Source organism: Ranitomeya imitator, chromosome 3 (assembly GCF_032444005.1).
Source record: "Ranitomeya imitator isolate aRanImi1 chromosome 3, aRanImi1.pri, whole genome shotgun sequence".
Lineage (NCBI taxonomy): Eukaryota > Metazoa > Chordata > Amphibia > Anura > Dendrobatidae > Ranitomeya > Ranitomeya imitator.
In genome coordinates this window covers 512778489-512795102 of record NC_091284.1, presented here as the reverse complement: position 1 = coordinate 512795102, position 16614 = coordinate 512778489, and the positions used below count along the sequence as shown (strand labels likewise).

The 16614-nt window shown below is 46.0% G+C and overlaps 1 protein-coding gene across 2 annotated transcripts in view; it reads left to right on the top strand.

Annotated features, from left to right (window-relative positions):
- TFG (trafficking from ER to golgi regulator) overlaps nt 1–16406 on the top strand; it is a 51302-nt gene extending 34896 nt beyond the window's left edge. The window contains exons 4-8 of one of the 2 annotated variants that reach the window (XM_069757740.1): nt 11941–12087; nt 12169–12336; nt 13380–13496; nt 15369–15473; nt 15604–16406. In XM_069757740.1, the coding sequence (XP_069613841.1) occupies nt 11941–12087; nt 12169–12336; nt 13380–13496; nt 15369–15473; nt 15604–15977 (911 nt within the window). In that variant the 3' untranslated portion in view covers nt 15978–16406. Of the gene's footprint in view, nt 1–11940; nt 12088–12168; nt 12337–13379; nt 13509–15368; nt 15474–15603 lie in introns of both variants that reach the window. The other variant, XM_069757739.1, reaches the window with a different exon arrangement.
- Nucleotides 16407–16614: the final 208 nt, after the last annotated feature.

Genomic DNA, 16614 nt, shown 5'->3' with positions numbered 1-16614 from the left:
ATGAGGGGGGCCATGCATACCAGCGTGGGGATGAGGGGGGCCATGCATACCAGCGTGGGGATGAGGGGGGCCATGCATACCAGCGTGGGGATGAGGGGGGCCATGCATACCAGCGTGGGGATGAGGGGGGCCATGCATACCAGCGTGGGGATGAGGGGGGCCATGCATGCCAGCGTGGGGATGAGGGGGGCCATGCATGCCAGCGTGGGGATGAGGGGGGCCATGCATGCCAGCGTGGGGATGAGGGGGGCCATGCATGCCAGCGTGGGGGATGAGGGGGGGGCCCATGCATGCCAGCGTGGGGGATGAGGGGGGGCCATGCATGCCAGCGTGGGGGATGAGGGGGGGCCATGCATGCCAGGGTGGGGGATGAGGGGGGGCCATGCATGCCAGGGTGGGGGATGAGGGGGGCCATGCATGCCAGGGTGGGGGATGAGGGGGGCCATGCATATACGCGAGTCAATAAGTTTTGCCATTTTTTTTTTTTTTTTTTTTTGTGTGGTAAAATTAGGTGCCTCGGCTCACATTAGATCATACACGGTAATACTAGTTTTCCCCTGCAGTATATGGTGGCTTGTCATACCTCCTGCTTGAAGATTCATCATTTTTCCTGAGGAGTTGTGGAAGGCTTCTTAGTGTACACCCCATTGAAGTGTCCTGTAAAGCCCTATTGGTTGTCTCTCCTGTAGTAATTTTTATGATTAAGGGTAAGTTCACACAGGGTGTTTTTTGCTGCTTTTTTTTTCTGCAGCAAAAACTGATCATCTTGGCAGGAAAGAAGCTGCGTCAAAAACGCAGGTTTTTAATGCGGTTTTCTTTTTTTCTTTGTCCATTTCTTCGTCCTTGAATTTTCAGCAGCAAAAACTCAGCAAATAATGATACCTGCGTTTTTGCTGCACTTTTTTCAGCACCCATTCAAGTCAATGGGCGAAAAACTTTTAACTAAGAACCACCTTGTGCAGCAGACCGGCTCAACACAGGGGGATTGCCTGCATGTTGGGCACTGTCACATGCTGCAGCCAACAGCTGTGAAACATGCAGCCACAGGGACTGGAACTTATTACTCGAGCACGCTGAAGATACTCAAGATAACACGCTATACTAGCTCATCACTATTAATAGGGAATGGAGACAGAAGAACATTTTAGGTTTGTTTTTGTTTTTAATGGTAAAAATTAGTAAAAGTTCCTAAGCAGGCTCTCATAAGAGTTGAGCAAAAATATTAGTAAAGACCCTGGTTCACTGATCATGTCGGTACTCTAGAGCAGCTGTACCAGAGCCTTGCAGACCTCTTACCTGCTGGCATCTTTGGTGCTCTTTGGTAGTATGAATAAATCATAAGACACTGAGGGGCTGGGATTCAGGGCGTTCGCACAGGCGCAGTCAGCTGGATTGCATATGAGGACAGATGGGCAGCGCTCACTGCGCCTGCCCCAGGCAGGACAAAAGAGCGCAGGCGCCGGCTGATTTCAAAACAGCGCTGAGGAGGCGGCGCCCGGCGCCAAGAAGACTTGAGTGACGGCTGTGAGGCGTCTGCAGCAGGGGGGGAAAGGCCTGCCTCCAGGACTGAAGAAAGATATTTAGGACAAATTACAAAATGGATTATTTTGGCAGTTACAGCACCCAGCATTACTGCTGCACAAGGTGGCTCTTTTAGTTAAAAACACCTGGGGGGGTGACAGGTTCCCTTTAAAGAAGTGACATGCTCTATGTCCAAAAAACGCAGCAAAGCACAAAATACTGATCACACGAAAAACAGTGTCTGCATGAGATTTCTGAAATCTCATAGGCTTTGCTGGTACTGTAAAAAGCAGCTGAAAATTCACATAAAGCAGCAAAAATGCCCAGTGTGAACTTACCCTTAGACTTGAGCAAAAAATAATACCACAACCATGGTCCAGCTGCCACATTGGTAGTCTCCGGCTGCCAGACCAAATCCCTGAGAACCTCCTACCCGTGGCGTTCCAGGGCCAGAGGGAGACAGAAAAGGCCTTGCAAGAACAAGAATGGTAGCTCATTATAATGCCCAATTCTCCCTGCTTTGGAGGTGGCAGGTGACCCTCCAGATTGCAGTAGTCACATGTCTACCCTTGCCCAGGGCCGCCGCCTCTTTAGAAGTATGCCCAGTCCTTTGTCAATGTGGCATGACTGTGCTGGGACTAATCAGAAAAGGGCACCAAAGATGCCAGCAGGTAGGAGGTCTGCAAGGCTCTGGTACAGCTGCTCTAGAGTACCGACATGATCAGTGAACCAGGGTCTTTGCTAATATTTTTGCTCAACTGTTATGAGAGCCTGCTTAGGAACTTTTACTAATTTTTACCATTAAAAACAAAAACAAACCTAAAATGTTCTTCTGTCTCCATTCCCTATTAATAGTGATGAGCTAGTATAGCGTGTTATCTTGAGTATCTTCGGCGTGCTAGAGTAATAAGTTCCAGTCCCTGTGGCTGCATGTTTCACGGCTGTTGGCTGCAGCATGTGTGACCGTGCCCAACAAGCAGGCAATCCCCTTGTGTTGAGCCTGTTTCACCGCTGCGAATTATGCAGCCGCAGGGGCTTAAACATATTTTACTCGGACTCCCATGACAGCACGACGAGAGAGGGGATCCGCCCATTAGGAACAGGAAACCTACAGATACAAAAGGGCGGTACCTCTCCCTTGCCTCAGTTGGTTTCCTGTTCCTGAGGGGACGGGTGCCTACAGAAGGAGCCCAGGCCGGCCGGCCGATTACGGTAGCGGGGGGGGTCTCCTACCTCGGCCGGTGCGGAGATCCCTGGAGACGCCACGGTGGTCCTTGCTGGATTGCACGTCGGTGGCGTTCGCAGCAGGGAGCGGAGTCCGGAGGATTTTCCTGCATCCATCAGCGTCGGCGCAGGTAAGTATTTCCCATTGGTGGCGCAGCGGTGCGGCATGGCTGCGGGTGCCGGGCTCAGATGTGTGGAGTGAGCTCCGGAGCGCTACCGATCCGTCCCCGGCGTCCTGCGCCGCTCTCAGCGTGTGCTGGAGCGTTTCCGGGTGCGGTGACGTGGGGGGCGGAGTTTGGTAGCCGCTTCCGGGTCGCCGGACGTCTGCGCATGCGCAGTCGATCCAAGATGGCGGCGCCCATCGCATCTGGACGCCGGTTCGTCCAACAGCCCTCCTGCCCTCCCTGCTGTTGTCCGGAGCCAATAGGGATAGCGCTGGCCCATCTGCTGACCGGATCCAAGGGGGATTTAAGCAGGTGGCAATGTCAGAACCCTGCTTTTGGTCGCAATTCGTCATGGAGAGTGGTGGTGAGCAGCAGCAGCAGCTGTCAGACGAGGTGCGTCAGAAGCCCAAGAAGGATAGAGGCGACCAGCCCAGTCGCAAAAGCTCATCCGAACAGGGATCTAGAGCTTCGACTAGCAAAGAACCCCCTCGGATTCCGGTACTTTACTTTGGCGCACGGGTAAGTGATCTACGTGAAAGTTCACTCTGTGACGCAGCCCCTTATACTTTATTTTTCCATGGGAAGAAGAGTACGGGGAAATCAAAACATAAGGAGTGTGCCCTCTGTGGAGTCCCCTTACCTGACTCTTGTCCTAAAAAGTTATGTGCCCCCTGTATACAACAGACGGTGAGGTCTACAGGAGTGGTTGGGTGGAAGTGACTTTAGGTCAGATAGTAGTTATCACCTATATTGTCCTTCCTTAGGTAGCAGAAGAGTCTGTGAATCCGGCAGGCCTAAGGGTACCGTCACACAGTGCAATTTTCATCGCTACGACGGTACGATCCGTGACGCTCCAGCGTCGTAACAATATCGCTCCAGCGTCGTAGACTGCTGTCACACTTTGCAATCTACGACGCTGGAGCGATAATTTCATGACGTATGTGCGATGTAGAAGCCGTTGGTTACTATGCGCACATCGTATACGATATATGTTACACCATGCAATCATGCCGCCACAGCGGGACACTAGACGACGAAAGAAAGTTTCAAACGATCTGCTACGACGTACGATTCTCAGCGGGGTCCCTGATCGCAGGAGCGTGTCAGACATTGCGATATCGCTCGAACGTCACAGATATATCGCTCGAACGTCACGAATCGTGCCGTCGTAGCGATCAAAATTTCACTGTGTGACGGTACCCTAAGGGAAATGATCCGGATGGAAGTGAGAGAATCACTAAGGTCCCTATCCCAGGCAGAAAGCTCGAAGCATAAGTCCTCTCTGGACTTTAATTCTTCAGAAGAGGAAAGAGAAGAAAGTACCTATCTCTCTAGTCCTCTCTCCTCTTCATCAGATGAGGAGTCTGGAAGATTTTGTCTACCCCTGGATAAAATTGACAAGGTGGTCAAATCAGTTAGAGGCACGATGGGTATAGAGGAACCCAAATCACAGCCCTCAAAACAGGAGTTGATGTTTAGTGGATTAGATCGTAAAAAACATAGATCTTTTCCGGTAAATGAGAAGATCCAAGAATTGATCCTCCGAGAATGGAAAAAAACGGAAAAAAAGGGGGCCTTACCGCCAGCTTTAAAACGCAGGTATCCCTTTGATGATCCGGTTGTGGATACGTGGGATAAAGCCCCGAAGTTGGACGCGGCAGTAGCAAAAGCGTCAAAGAAAGCCTCATTACCCTTTAGAGGATCTTTGAGGGACCCCATATCCTCAGACAGGAAGGCAGATATCTTCCTAAAAGGTACCTGGGAGATGGCGGCAGGATCCCTCAGACCAGCCGTGGCTGCAACATGCACAGCCAGGTCATTAATGGTCTGGCTAGATCAATTAGAATCTCAGCTTAAGGACGGTGCATCCAGAGATTCTATTCTGAAAGCGCTACCAACAATCCAGAATGCTGCGGCCTTTCTATCGGACGCATCTGTGGACTCTGTCAGAATGGCGGCTAGAGCGGCAGGACTATCTAACGCGGCTCGCAGAGCCCTATGGTTAAAGTGCTGGTCAGGTGACATTCAGTCCAGAACTAAGCTATGCGCCATTCCGTGCGAGGGACAATATCTCTTTGGTCCAATGCTGGATGAGTTACTGGAGAAGGCAGGCGATGACAAAAAGAAGTTTCCCAGTCTGTACTCGGCATCCTACCGCCGACCCTTTAATCGAAGAAGATTTGGTCGCGGGAAGAAACGCGGGTCCTCTCCCACTAGAGAAAGTTTCAGATGGGAAGACAGACGCGGTAGAGGTACAGGCTACATGTTTCGCCGTTCCTCTAAGGATCAGAAAAAAACGGACCAATGACTAGCGATCCCTGTGGGGGGTAGACTGTCAGCATTCTCCTCAGCGTGGCTTGACATTACGAACAGTAAATGGGTCAGAGGCATTGTTACTAAAGGTCTAAAGCTGGACTTTAATCATTGGCCTCGAGAAAAATTTAAATTAACCCCTTTACGTTCCTCCCCCCTGGAGCAAGCAGCTCTAGAAGCAGAGGTCATGAACTTATGCTCTAAAAATGTATTGGTGGAAATCCCAGATTCAGAAAGAGGAAGGGGATTTTATTCTCCTCTTTTTCTGATAAAAAAGCCAGATGGATCTTTCAGAACGATCATAAATCTAAGATGTCTTAATGAGTTCCTGGTTAATGAATCCTTCAAAATGGAAACCATTAATTCAGCAATAAAAATGTTGTTTATTCACTGTTTCATGGTAGTTGTAGATCTTAAAGACGCATACTATCATGTTCCGATACATGAAGATTTCCAGAGGTTCCTGAGAGTAGCTGTCAGTGGGGGTTCGCATTCGCCATTTCCAGTTCAGAGCACTCCCCTTTGGCTTATCAGCGGCTCCTAGGGTATTTACAAAACTGGTGGCTGAGGTCATGGCGCACTTACGAGAGTCCGACATCTTGATCATTCCCTACTTGGATGATTTCCTTATAGTAGGGAGCTCAGCAGACCATTGCCTGTCCCAGCTAGAAACAGCCACCTCCAAGCTTGAGCGGCTGGGGTGGATCATAAATTATGAGAAATCTCGTTTACAGCCTCAAAAAATACAAAAATTCTTAGGTCTGTTACTAAACTCAGAATCCCAACAGTGTTGTCTTCCACCTGACAAATTATTACATATCCAGCAACAGGTGTCTAAGGCAATTGACAAACCATCCATGACCCTTAGACAGGCTATGTCACTATTGGGTTCCTTAACCTCTTGCATTCCCACTGTCCGTTGGGCCCAATTCCACACCAGACCGTTACAATCCGAGGTGCTGGCTAATGATAGAATCTTACAGGGGTCCCTGCAGAGTCGGATTACCTTAGGTCCAAGAGCACTCACATCTCTTAGGTTTTTACTGACTAGCCACCACCTATCGGCGGGAGTTCCCTGGGTGTCTCAGGTAACACGTGTTATAACAGATGCTAGCCCTTCGGGTTGGGGAGCACACATAGATGACATGATGGTTCAGGGTCTATGGCCCCCTTCCCTAACATCAGCCTCCTCCAATCATAAAGAGTTAATGGCAGTAGAGATTTCAGTGAATAAATTCCTCATATGTCTGCAGGGTCATCATGTCAAGATCCTATCGGACAACCAGGTGGCGGTCGCATACATAAATCATCAGGGTGGAACTCATTCCGAGTCACTGATGAGAGTGGCGGATCGTCTATTCCAGACAGCGGAAAATCACTTCTTATCCCTAACCGCTCTACACATAAGAGGAAAAGAAAACGTCAAAGCGGACTTTCTAAGCCGCAACACCTTGAGGCAAGGGGAGTGGTCCCTAAACAATTACGTGTTCGATCAGATTGTCCATAAATGGGGACATCCAGAAGTGGATTTATTTGCTACCAGGGACAACCGGAAGACAACAAAATTCTGTTCCCTGAATCCCAGGGAGAATCCTCTAGCGGTAGACGCTTTTCTGATCAATTGGGATTTTCAGCTGGCGTATGCATTTCCTCCACTAGGCCTGATACCCTTAGTAGTCAGGAAGATAAGAGAAGATCGAGCCAGAGTTATATTGATTGCCCCATTCTGGCCCAGAAGGGCCTGGTTCACTTGGCTCAGGATCATGTCAGTGGAGGATCCCTGGGTGCTTCCGGAGATTCCGGATTTGCTCTTCCAGGTTCCGATCAGTCATCCGCAAGTAAAGAACCTTCATTTAACGGCATGGATTTTGAAAGGGCGTTACTAAAAAACAAAGGGTTCTCCCCGAGTTTAATTGAAACCCTTATGAAAAGTAGGAAGCAAATAACCACAACAATCTACGCCAGGACCTGGCGAAAGTTTCTGGCCTCTTCTGATTTCAAATTAGAAGAAGGAATACCTATAAAACAAATATTAGAATTCCTGCTAAAAGGCTTAGTTAGGTCTATCCACTAGTACTCTAAAGGTACAGGTCTCGGCCCTAGGGGCTCTATTCTCCTGTAACATCGCCAATAATTACTGGATCTCAAGGTTCATTAAAGCATCTAGTAGGTCTAGACCCATACATAAAGATAGATCTATGCCCTGGGATCTCAACTTAGTCCTATCAGCATTGACTAAAGAGCCGTTTGAACCTTTACAATCAGCTTCAATTAAGGCCTTATCCCTTAAGACAGCATTTCTGGTAGCAATTACATCTGCCCGTAGAGTAGGAGACATACAAGCTCTCTCCAGGGTTTCCCCTTATACAGAGTTTCTACCAGACAGAGTAATCCTCAGACCGGACCCAGCCTATTTACCAAAAGTATCATCACGGTTTCACAGGTCACAAGAGATAATTTTACCATCCTTCCTCCCCAATCCTGCTAACCCTAAGGAAGAACTACTCCATACATTAGACGTTAGGAGATGCCTGCTAGAATACATCTGTTACTGACACATGGAAGAAAGATGATGCATTATTTTTATCTTTCCAAAATCCTAGAAAGGGACTCAGAGTATCAAAATACACGCTAGCAAAGTGGATTAGGGAGGCTATCTCTTTGGCTTATACTGCAGGTGGGGGTCCGGCTCCGCAGAATCTGAGGGCGCATTCCACCAGGGCCATGGCTACATCCTGGGCGGAAAAGTCTGGAGTATCAATCGACCAGATATGTAAGGCGGCCACATGGTCATCCCCGTCCACCTTCTTTAAACACTATAGGTTGGATTTGGGGGCTTCCTCTGATCTCACATTCGGGTTAAGGGTGCTACAAGCCATAGTCCCTCCCTAAGGTACCTTACATCTCTGTAATTCTCTCGTCGTGCTGTCATGGGAGTCCGAGTAAAGCATTAAGCTACTTACTGGTAGCGGCATTTCTCGGAGGCCCATGACAGCACCCTTAGTTCCCTCCCTATTCATGTTGGGGTTGCACTTCCTATAGTTGTATATATCTCACATATGATACCCAGTTCCAAATATATGGCTGAAATTTTGTATATAATCTGTATATAGTGTATATTTTTTGTGCCACTAACCGCGGTAGTCCTCTCAAGACTCTGAAATACAACTGAGGCAAGGGAGAGGTACCGCCCTTTTGTATCTGTAGGTTTCCTGTTCCTAATGGGCGGATCCCCTCTCTCGTCGTGCTGTCATGGGCCTCCGAGAAATGCCACTACCAGTAAGTAGCTTAATGCTATTCGAGCACTCCGAGGAGACTCAGATAACACTGGAACACGCTCAGATAACACCTTATCCCAGCACTTTCGCTCATCCCTACCTACTAAGGCTACGTTCACATTAGCGTTGCGCGCCGCTGCGTCGGCGACGCAACGCACAAAAAAAGCGCGCAAACGCACGCAAAAACGCTGCGTTTTGCGACGCGTGCGTAGTTTTTTGACGAAAATCGGACGCACGAAAAATGCAACTTGTTGCATTCTCTTGCGTCCGACGCTAGCGTCGGAAACGACGCACGTGTCGGAAAAAGCAACAAAAAAAACGCACGCGTCCCCCATGTTAAACATAGGGGCGCGTCGCCGCTGCGTCGCCGACGCAACAGCGACGCACATTAGCGGAACGCTAATGTGAACGTAGCCTAAGTCAGGTAGCTAAATGGATCTTGTGATCGCTGGTATATAAGGTTTTGAGGGGAGGGCGATTGGTCATCTCTGTTTGACTTGGGAGTCCTCAGCAAAAGGATTTTCCCTCTAGGAATAAATACAAACATCTGCCAGTAGGTGGCAGAAAAGTCCCATTACTCAGTCGGCAGCCACAGCCTGCCCCAATGTGAATGAGACCTGTGTTTTGTGGCCCCCTGGAATGAAGTCGGCCGCTGCTGCCACTTTAGAGGACTGTGGAATAATCCCCACTGTGTAACACACACACACACACACACACACACACACACACACACACACACACACACACACACACACACACACACACACACACACCTAAAGGTAAAGTAAAAGGGAAATCTGTCCATTTAAATGGGGTCTTTGCAGCTTCTAAAGTGACCTCATTATTAGGGAATCCGCATTTTCCATAGTGTCAGCTCTGGCAGACATGGCCGATCGATGTATCGGATGATTGCTGGGGGCCCAGCCTGGCTGCACACGATGTGTATGAATAGCTGCCAATGGCATACATGGTTATGCTGGATCTGTCAGATGTCCCTTGGCAGCTCTTGGTTCTGGCTCTTAGACGGAGGGAAAAGGGGAGATCCCAAGTTTCGGGGGCCTTGCTTCTGACGTCCATATGTCCTTTAATGCTATGTATTGCTGCCCTTTCTGACACACATTTTGTTTCTCGTATGCTGTGGATTTTCTTGCTGCACATTTTTTTCTGATTGCCTCAATACTTTCTGCTCCATATCACAGTTGTTCGTTCTTGGCATGGAGTTGTCTAATTAAATCATCCAGATGCCTTTGCTGAGAAACCCATACAACACTGCAAAGTGTTCTTACAACATCTTGTTGTCCGCTTCATGCTGAATAAATGATGCATATAAAATGATTTGCTTACTTTTCACTTGAACCGTGGAAACATGAGCTTCAATGGTCCCAATCATAGCGGTCATTCATGGCCTATCTGGAAGTGATTGGGCCTGGCTTGCATCACTTGTCTTGTACTGATCTAAGTGCACTTGTACCCGGGGCACTGGCTGGTGCTGGGTATTGGGGGAAACAGTCAACAAGCATGTGACCAAATGCATCCATATCAGCAGAGATGAGTGTTTATAACTGATGGGGCCGCTTCTGGTAGATTAGCCTAGTGACATAGGTGAAGTATATCTGCTTTGTGCAATTCCTGCTGAGAGGTTCAGCCATAAAGTTTGCTGTATATGAATTACCAGGTTAGTCCTCTTTTACGTAGATTGTCACCCGTGCTATAAACCTTGTCATGACTGCAATGTAAAGAATGCTTAGGAGAAAAACCTGCTGGCCATGGTGCTCAGAAGAAACTTTAGGGAATGTTATGTGGTTTCTTGAAATAAAGGCAAGGCTTATTCTGGCTAGATAAAAAATTTTTTTTGTAATTAAATCTTTCAGAGGGATCTTTCATGTGAATTATCCCCTTTTAAAGAGGAGATATTAAGTGCCAACAGTGGGCTATTCGCATTTTTTCTTTTTAATAAATAAGATAAGTTATAAGTTTGCACATTAACCCGTAGGATTTGCCATCTCCAGTCTGCTCTGGTGGCGATCATCTGATTCACCAGGAAAGGCAAAAGATAAAATAAAAAGCCTAAATAGCCATAAAGTATTTGTCCAGTGATAACTTATCGTTCGGTTATCCCCCCACTTAAAATGTGTCGACATTGCATATGCCTGACTGCCACTCCGTTAATTTTCTATGGGGCTGCTAGAAAATGCTGAGCACAGCACTCAGAGGAAAGAGAAGGAGATCCAGCTCAACGAAATAGTGAAAAATCCATAGTTTATTTCACTTAAAATATAGTGAAAGGACAAAACATCAGCATACAAAAAAATATTTTAAAACCAAGGTCAACGCGTTTCCGGTGACTAAGCACCCTTAATCCTGATTAAGGGTGCTTAGTCACCGGAAACGCGTTGACCTTGGTTTTAAAATATTTTTTTGTATGCTGATGTTTTGTCCTTTCACTATATTTTAAGTGAAATAAACTATGGATTTTTCACTATTTCGTTGAGCTGGATCTCCTTCTCTTTCCTGTTCGTCTACGCCCTGACACAGCGGTTCCGTGCTCCGAGCTCTTGGGAATGTCGGTATGGTGAGCTGGATTTTGTTTTTTCACAGCACTCAGAGCATGCTGCTCCATCCTGTAAGAGGGTAAGGCTAGGTTCACACTGCGTTAACAGCAGCCCGTTCAACACATGCGCTAACGCAAGTGCCGACATGCTAGCGCATATAGAGCTAGCAGATGCTCTATCTGCGCTAGCAGTGACGGACCCGGAAACGCTGCAGCCTGCGTCCCAGGGTCCGTCACTCAATGACGGCACATCGCTAGCGCAGGCTCATTTTGGGCGTGCGCTAGCGATGCGTCCGAAATAGAGATTAATGGCAGCGTTATCGGACTGCGTTATGCTGCGGTGTAACGCAGTCCGTCTAACGGACTGCCAGAACGCAGTATGAACCTAACAGTGATAAGTGCCCAAGTCTGTCGATCAGGGAGTCCCAGCCGTTGGACCCCACCAGTCTAGACATTATCTCCTAGCCTGTGTAGATAGATGACGATTTATCCTCACTGGACAACCTCTTAGGCTGTGGCATTTTAAGACTTCAATCTGACGGCTATTCCTGAACACCCAATTTTCGTACACATGAACTCTCTGCCCCCATGTGTGCCCTGAGGAGAACTGAGGAAACTGTTCTGAAATGCCTGTGATCAAACCTTGTTGGGGAACTTCATACACATCAGATGGGTTATCTGGTCCAATTGGAGCGTTTCTTGTGTCGCTTCCTGTGTTTTTTGTTACTTTGATCTATACAATGCACATCAGAGAACTCATCTATTTTTCTTGTTTTCACCCTATTGCCTGATGCTTGTTTACTTCCTACACATGTGGAAACTGGAAAGTAATATTTTTGTTCTCGAAGATGCCTGTGTATTGCTCAAGAACGTGTTCTCTTGCCCTCAGTGAATGGACAGCCTCGACCTCTTGAGTCCAGTCAGGTGAAGTATCTCCGGCGGGAGTTGATAGAATTGCGTAACAAGGTCAACCGCCTGTTGGACTGTCTAGAGCCTCCTGCCGAACCTGGGATGCCAAGCAGCATACCGGACACAGGTGCTACTGATTCCTTCATGTCTGTCAGATGACCAAGTCATTGCTTAATGCTTAAGTTCTTTTGCTGATCTAATGTAACAGAAACTGTAGATGGTCGAGAAGAGAAACCTGCTGCCCCCGACTCTTCAAGCAGGCCATCTAACCAGGTTATGGCGGCCAGTATGTCTGCTTTTGATCCACTGAAGAATCCAGAGGAAATCAACAAAAATGTCATGTCTGCCTTTGGTCTAACAGAGGACCAAGTTACTGGTGGGTAAAACGTGTCATATAATGCTGTGCAAATCCTCTTCATATCAGATTTAGCACATTAAGGGTATGTGCACACGTCAGGATTTTCTAGCAGAAATTTCCTGACAAAACCAGACATTTCTGCCAGAAATCCGCATGTGTTTTTTTCGCGTTTTTGGTGCATTTTTTGTTCGTTTTTTCCCAAATCCATAGAATAGCGGGAAAAACACAGGAAATCCGCAAAATTAATTAACATGCTGCTTTTTTTTTTTTTTACTGCAATGTTTGTTTTTTTTGCGGAAAAAAAACACATCATGTGCACAAAAATTGCAGAATGCATTCTAAATGATAGGATGCATATGTCTTCAGTTTGTAATGTGTTTTTATCGTGAAAAAATGCGAAAAACCTGAACGTGTGCACGTACCCTTAATCTGCTTCACTTCTTGTTAGTGTGTACTTGGGTTTAAAAAGTAACCAGTGTTATTGTTGTTTCATAGATAAACAGTATGTGAAAAATTAAACTTTGTAATGTATCTATCAGAGAAATCTGCATGTTTCTCCTCCCAGACTGATCATCATTCTCAATTCACAGGACATATTCTTACATTATTCTGATATCAGGTGCTGCTAATAAGATTCTATGTAAAGGAAAGAGAAGCGGGGGATGGGAAGAGCTTTCCTTCTATACCCTCCTCTCCACAGAATCTTATGAGTAGCAACTGCCATCTTTCTTCACTGAACACAAATTTTACGGAGGAGTTGAGAATTTTGAGAATGAAGGATTTCTCTTTAACTTTCTTGCACTGAAGGAGAACTTATGACGTCTGTATGTGAAATAATTCTTCTTTGAGATCCATTGGTGTAGCAGTCTGTTTAATGTTGGTGAATCGATCACTGAAATATTCTATATTCTGCTCACTCGTATGCCTCTATGCCATATGTAGTAAGATCTCAGAGAAGTTGACACAGATATTCCACTTGATCATGTCGTGAAAGAATAAAATATATGCTCACATTAAAATTGGCTTTTTATTTACATATAAATTGTGATTCTCGTGCCTAGGCCCACCCAGTGCTCCTGTAGAGGAACGCTCCAGCACACCCGATAGTATTGCCTCTTCCTCCTCAGCTCATCCGCCAGGGGTCCAGCAGCAGCCATACCCAGGAGCTCAGCAGCCAGGTCAGATTGAAGGTCAGCTTACAGATTTCATAGCACTGTACCTTTTTTCTTTAGGGCTTTACTTTTTATATTTTTGTTGTAAAAAGTACTTGGGTGATCGTACTAACTATATCTATGGCATAAAAAGGCATTTTGCATTATGTGTACATAGATGTCTCTATCATCTGTTGGCTCTCTACTTTTGATGAATCCAAGAGGGCACAATTGGTAGTACCTGTATTAGTGGCTGATGGCTGCCACGTGCCAGAAACAAGGCGCTCCCCTTGTACCTTCCTCCCTTTTCCATGCCTGTTGAGCTGTGCTCACTTTTGATTGAATTCTTGTGCAGGGAGGATTTGCATTCATAGTAATGTTGGCTTTGCTTCTGAGCAAGAGCGTTAAAGCCAAAATAGAGCCGATAACCTAAAAATCTCTACAGAGAACATTTCCTGGTAAATCTGTATTTTTCTGCTGTTAAAACATGTTTTTGTGCACATTGCATTTTATTTGTGCTTCATAAAAGGATGTTTGCATTTCTCAGGAGAGATTTTTTTTTTTTCCTCCAATTAACCGAGGGGGGGAAATAAGCACCTAAAAAACTGATGGAAGTGCTTTTTTTAATACTCTTAGTATATTGCGATCATCATATAATATAGCACTGTGTACTTACAGTTGCTCATTTTGCCTTTCTACCCAGCTAATTCTTCTATCTGATCCTTTGTAGAAACACGGTCTCTTTTTTTTTTTTTTCCTTGCATGAACCATCCCCTTAAATCCTGACCCAGCTGCTCCCTTCTCCCCCTGTCATTGATGTTTGCAGTGATGACGCAGGGAAAATTAATCTTCTGTTTCTTCATAGAGCTAAGAAGGATTCAACTAATCCGTTTTTAATCCTGTAATATCGTAGACCAAAGAGTAGAATTAAGTGGGTAGAAAGGCAGAATGAGCAATTGTACGAACACAGCGCTATATAATATGGCTGCAATATATTAAGAGGATGAAACTTTTGATGGGAGGAGGGCTTCTTTAACTGTTTAGTCCAGTTTTTATTTGCTAAATTGGCTGTAAGGATTCCTGAGGGTTGTGATGCTGCAGTTCTATTCCAAAATTTGAGATGCTGGACACTGTGGATTTGTGTGTTTTTCACTAATCCAGACATCTAGTCTGTCAGCACAGCTTTATGGCCATGGTAAACTCTAGGTGTGGTTCTGGGAGTCTTGGCCTCAGTAATAGCTTTGCAGCATGGTGATTAGAAAGGTTCAGTGTTTTATGTACTGGCACATATATCTGTGTTTTTTTTAACGTCAGAGCTGCCCCCTTTGAAACCCAATATTAAAGCTTTATTTCCTCTTTTAATTTAAAGAAATGTCTGGAAAATGTTTGCAGTAAGTTTACAGATGACTCCTACACATGCAGCCCAGCTCTTGGTGTATGTCTCCATCTTAGCCGCACTAATGTTACTGATCCTCCTTGTCGCCAGCCTGTATTGGTGGGTGACATGCCATACTTTTCTGCTCTCCTCTTGTTTTCCTTTTCCTAATCCCATTTTAGCTGGCGGGGGACAGCAGCAGATTGTGTGCACTAAAGTATTTTGAAGCTTATTTCACACATTAGTTAGTTCCCTTTGTAAGGAGACATTTTGAGCATTCCAAATGCCCCCAGCAAAGTACGGTACATGTTTCCATCTCTATCATCTTCATGACTTGTTACTCTTTCCCAGAAAGCTAAAAAAAATAATTACTCGTTAAAACATGAGTGCCTAATTTGAAGGAACCTCATTTTTCTCCCCCGTTTAATTTCTTCAACATTTTTAGCTGTGAATCGCATTCCACTTGTAAAGCTACATACATTGCTTATGTGTTTTTTATTTTACAATTCCATTTCCTTTTGTAGGACAAATCTATCAGCAGTATCCACAGCAGCCTGGGTATCCAGCAGCTCAAGGGCAACCTCAGCCGCAAGCTCAGCCCCAGCAACAGTATGGCATGCAGTATCCTGGTAAGTCGCTCCATCCCTGGAGAAGAGCCATCGTACAGCAACAGTAGACTTTATTTCCAATTTTGGCACTTTGAAATTAATACTATTCAGTATAATTACAGCAAAACCTTATTTGTGTTTTATGTTTCAGGTTACAATCAACAAACGTCTCAAGGAGCTCAGCAGTTCCCAGGTTACAGTCAGCAATCTGCCCAGGCTCCTGCCCCTGGCTTTCAAGGCCAGCCACAGCAACTACCAGCCCAGGCCCCTCAACAGTACCCAGCCGGCTCTTACCCACCGCAAACCTACACTACACAGGCATCCCAAGCTGCCAGCTATAATGTTCCGCCTGCTTCTCAGCCTGGAATGGCACCAAGCCAACCAGGGAGTTATCAGCCTAGGCCAGGATTTACCGCTACACCCGGTAGTACTGTAACTCCTCCTCCAAGTGGCCCTAACCCATATGCTCGTAACCGTCCCCCATTTGGTCAGGGGTACACCCAACCAGGGCCTGGGTACCGATAAATGCACTATCTTTACCAAGGCGAAGGCTGCTAGATCTGTTTCCATCCCTACAGACTTCAATGTTACGCATACAATTGTAATCATGCTTCAGACAGCAGAAGGAAAGCATTTCGCGCTTTTCAGTGTTTCTTTACTGGAGGAGAAAGACAAAATGATTTCATGATTTCTTGCTTTTGATTGTATCTGCTCTCTAGTTGAAAATTTAAAATTCCCCAAAAAAAAGTGTTTGGCAAACTAGTCAGCCTTGTCAAACACCTGGAAATATACTTATTAAACCCCCCACTTTTTGGCTTGTTTTTAATGATCTGATGTGCTCAAATAGAGTTCTTCTGAGTGATAAACTAGGTATTATGTACACATTCTAACACTGAAATCTAATAAAATGTTCAACTCGTTTAATTTAATGAATAAATGCTGTCTCTAATGGAAGTTGTACTCTTGTTATTGGAATGGTCAGGCTCAGCTTAGGGAACCTGTCGTTAGATTCATGCTGCCCTAGTCACGTTCACCATGAAGTGGATCATGGCTGCACGATTCCTGCCAAGTATGTTTTACTTATAAATACTGAGACAAGTTTGAAAAGCTCAATGGTGGGTTTATATAGGAAGGGACTTGACTACCCCAATGACCTCCCTGG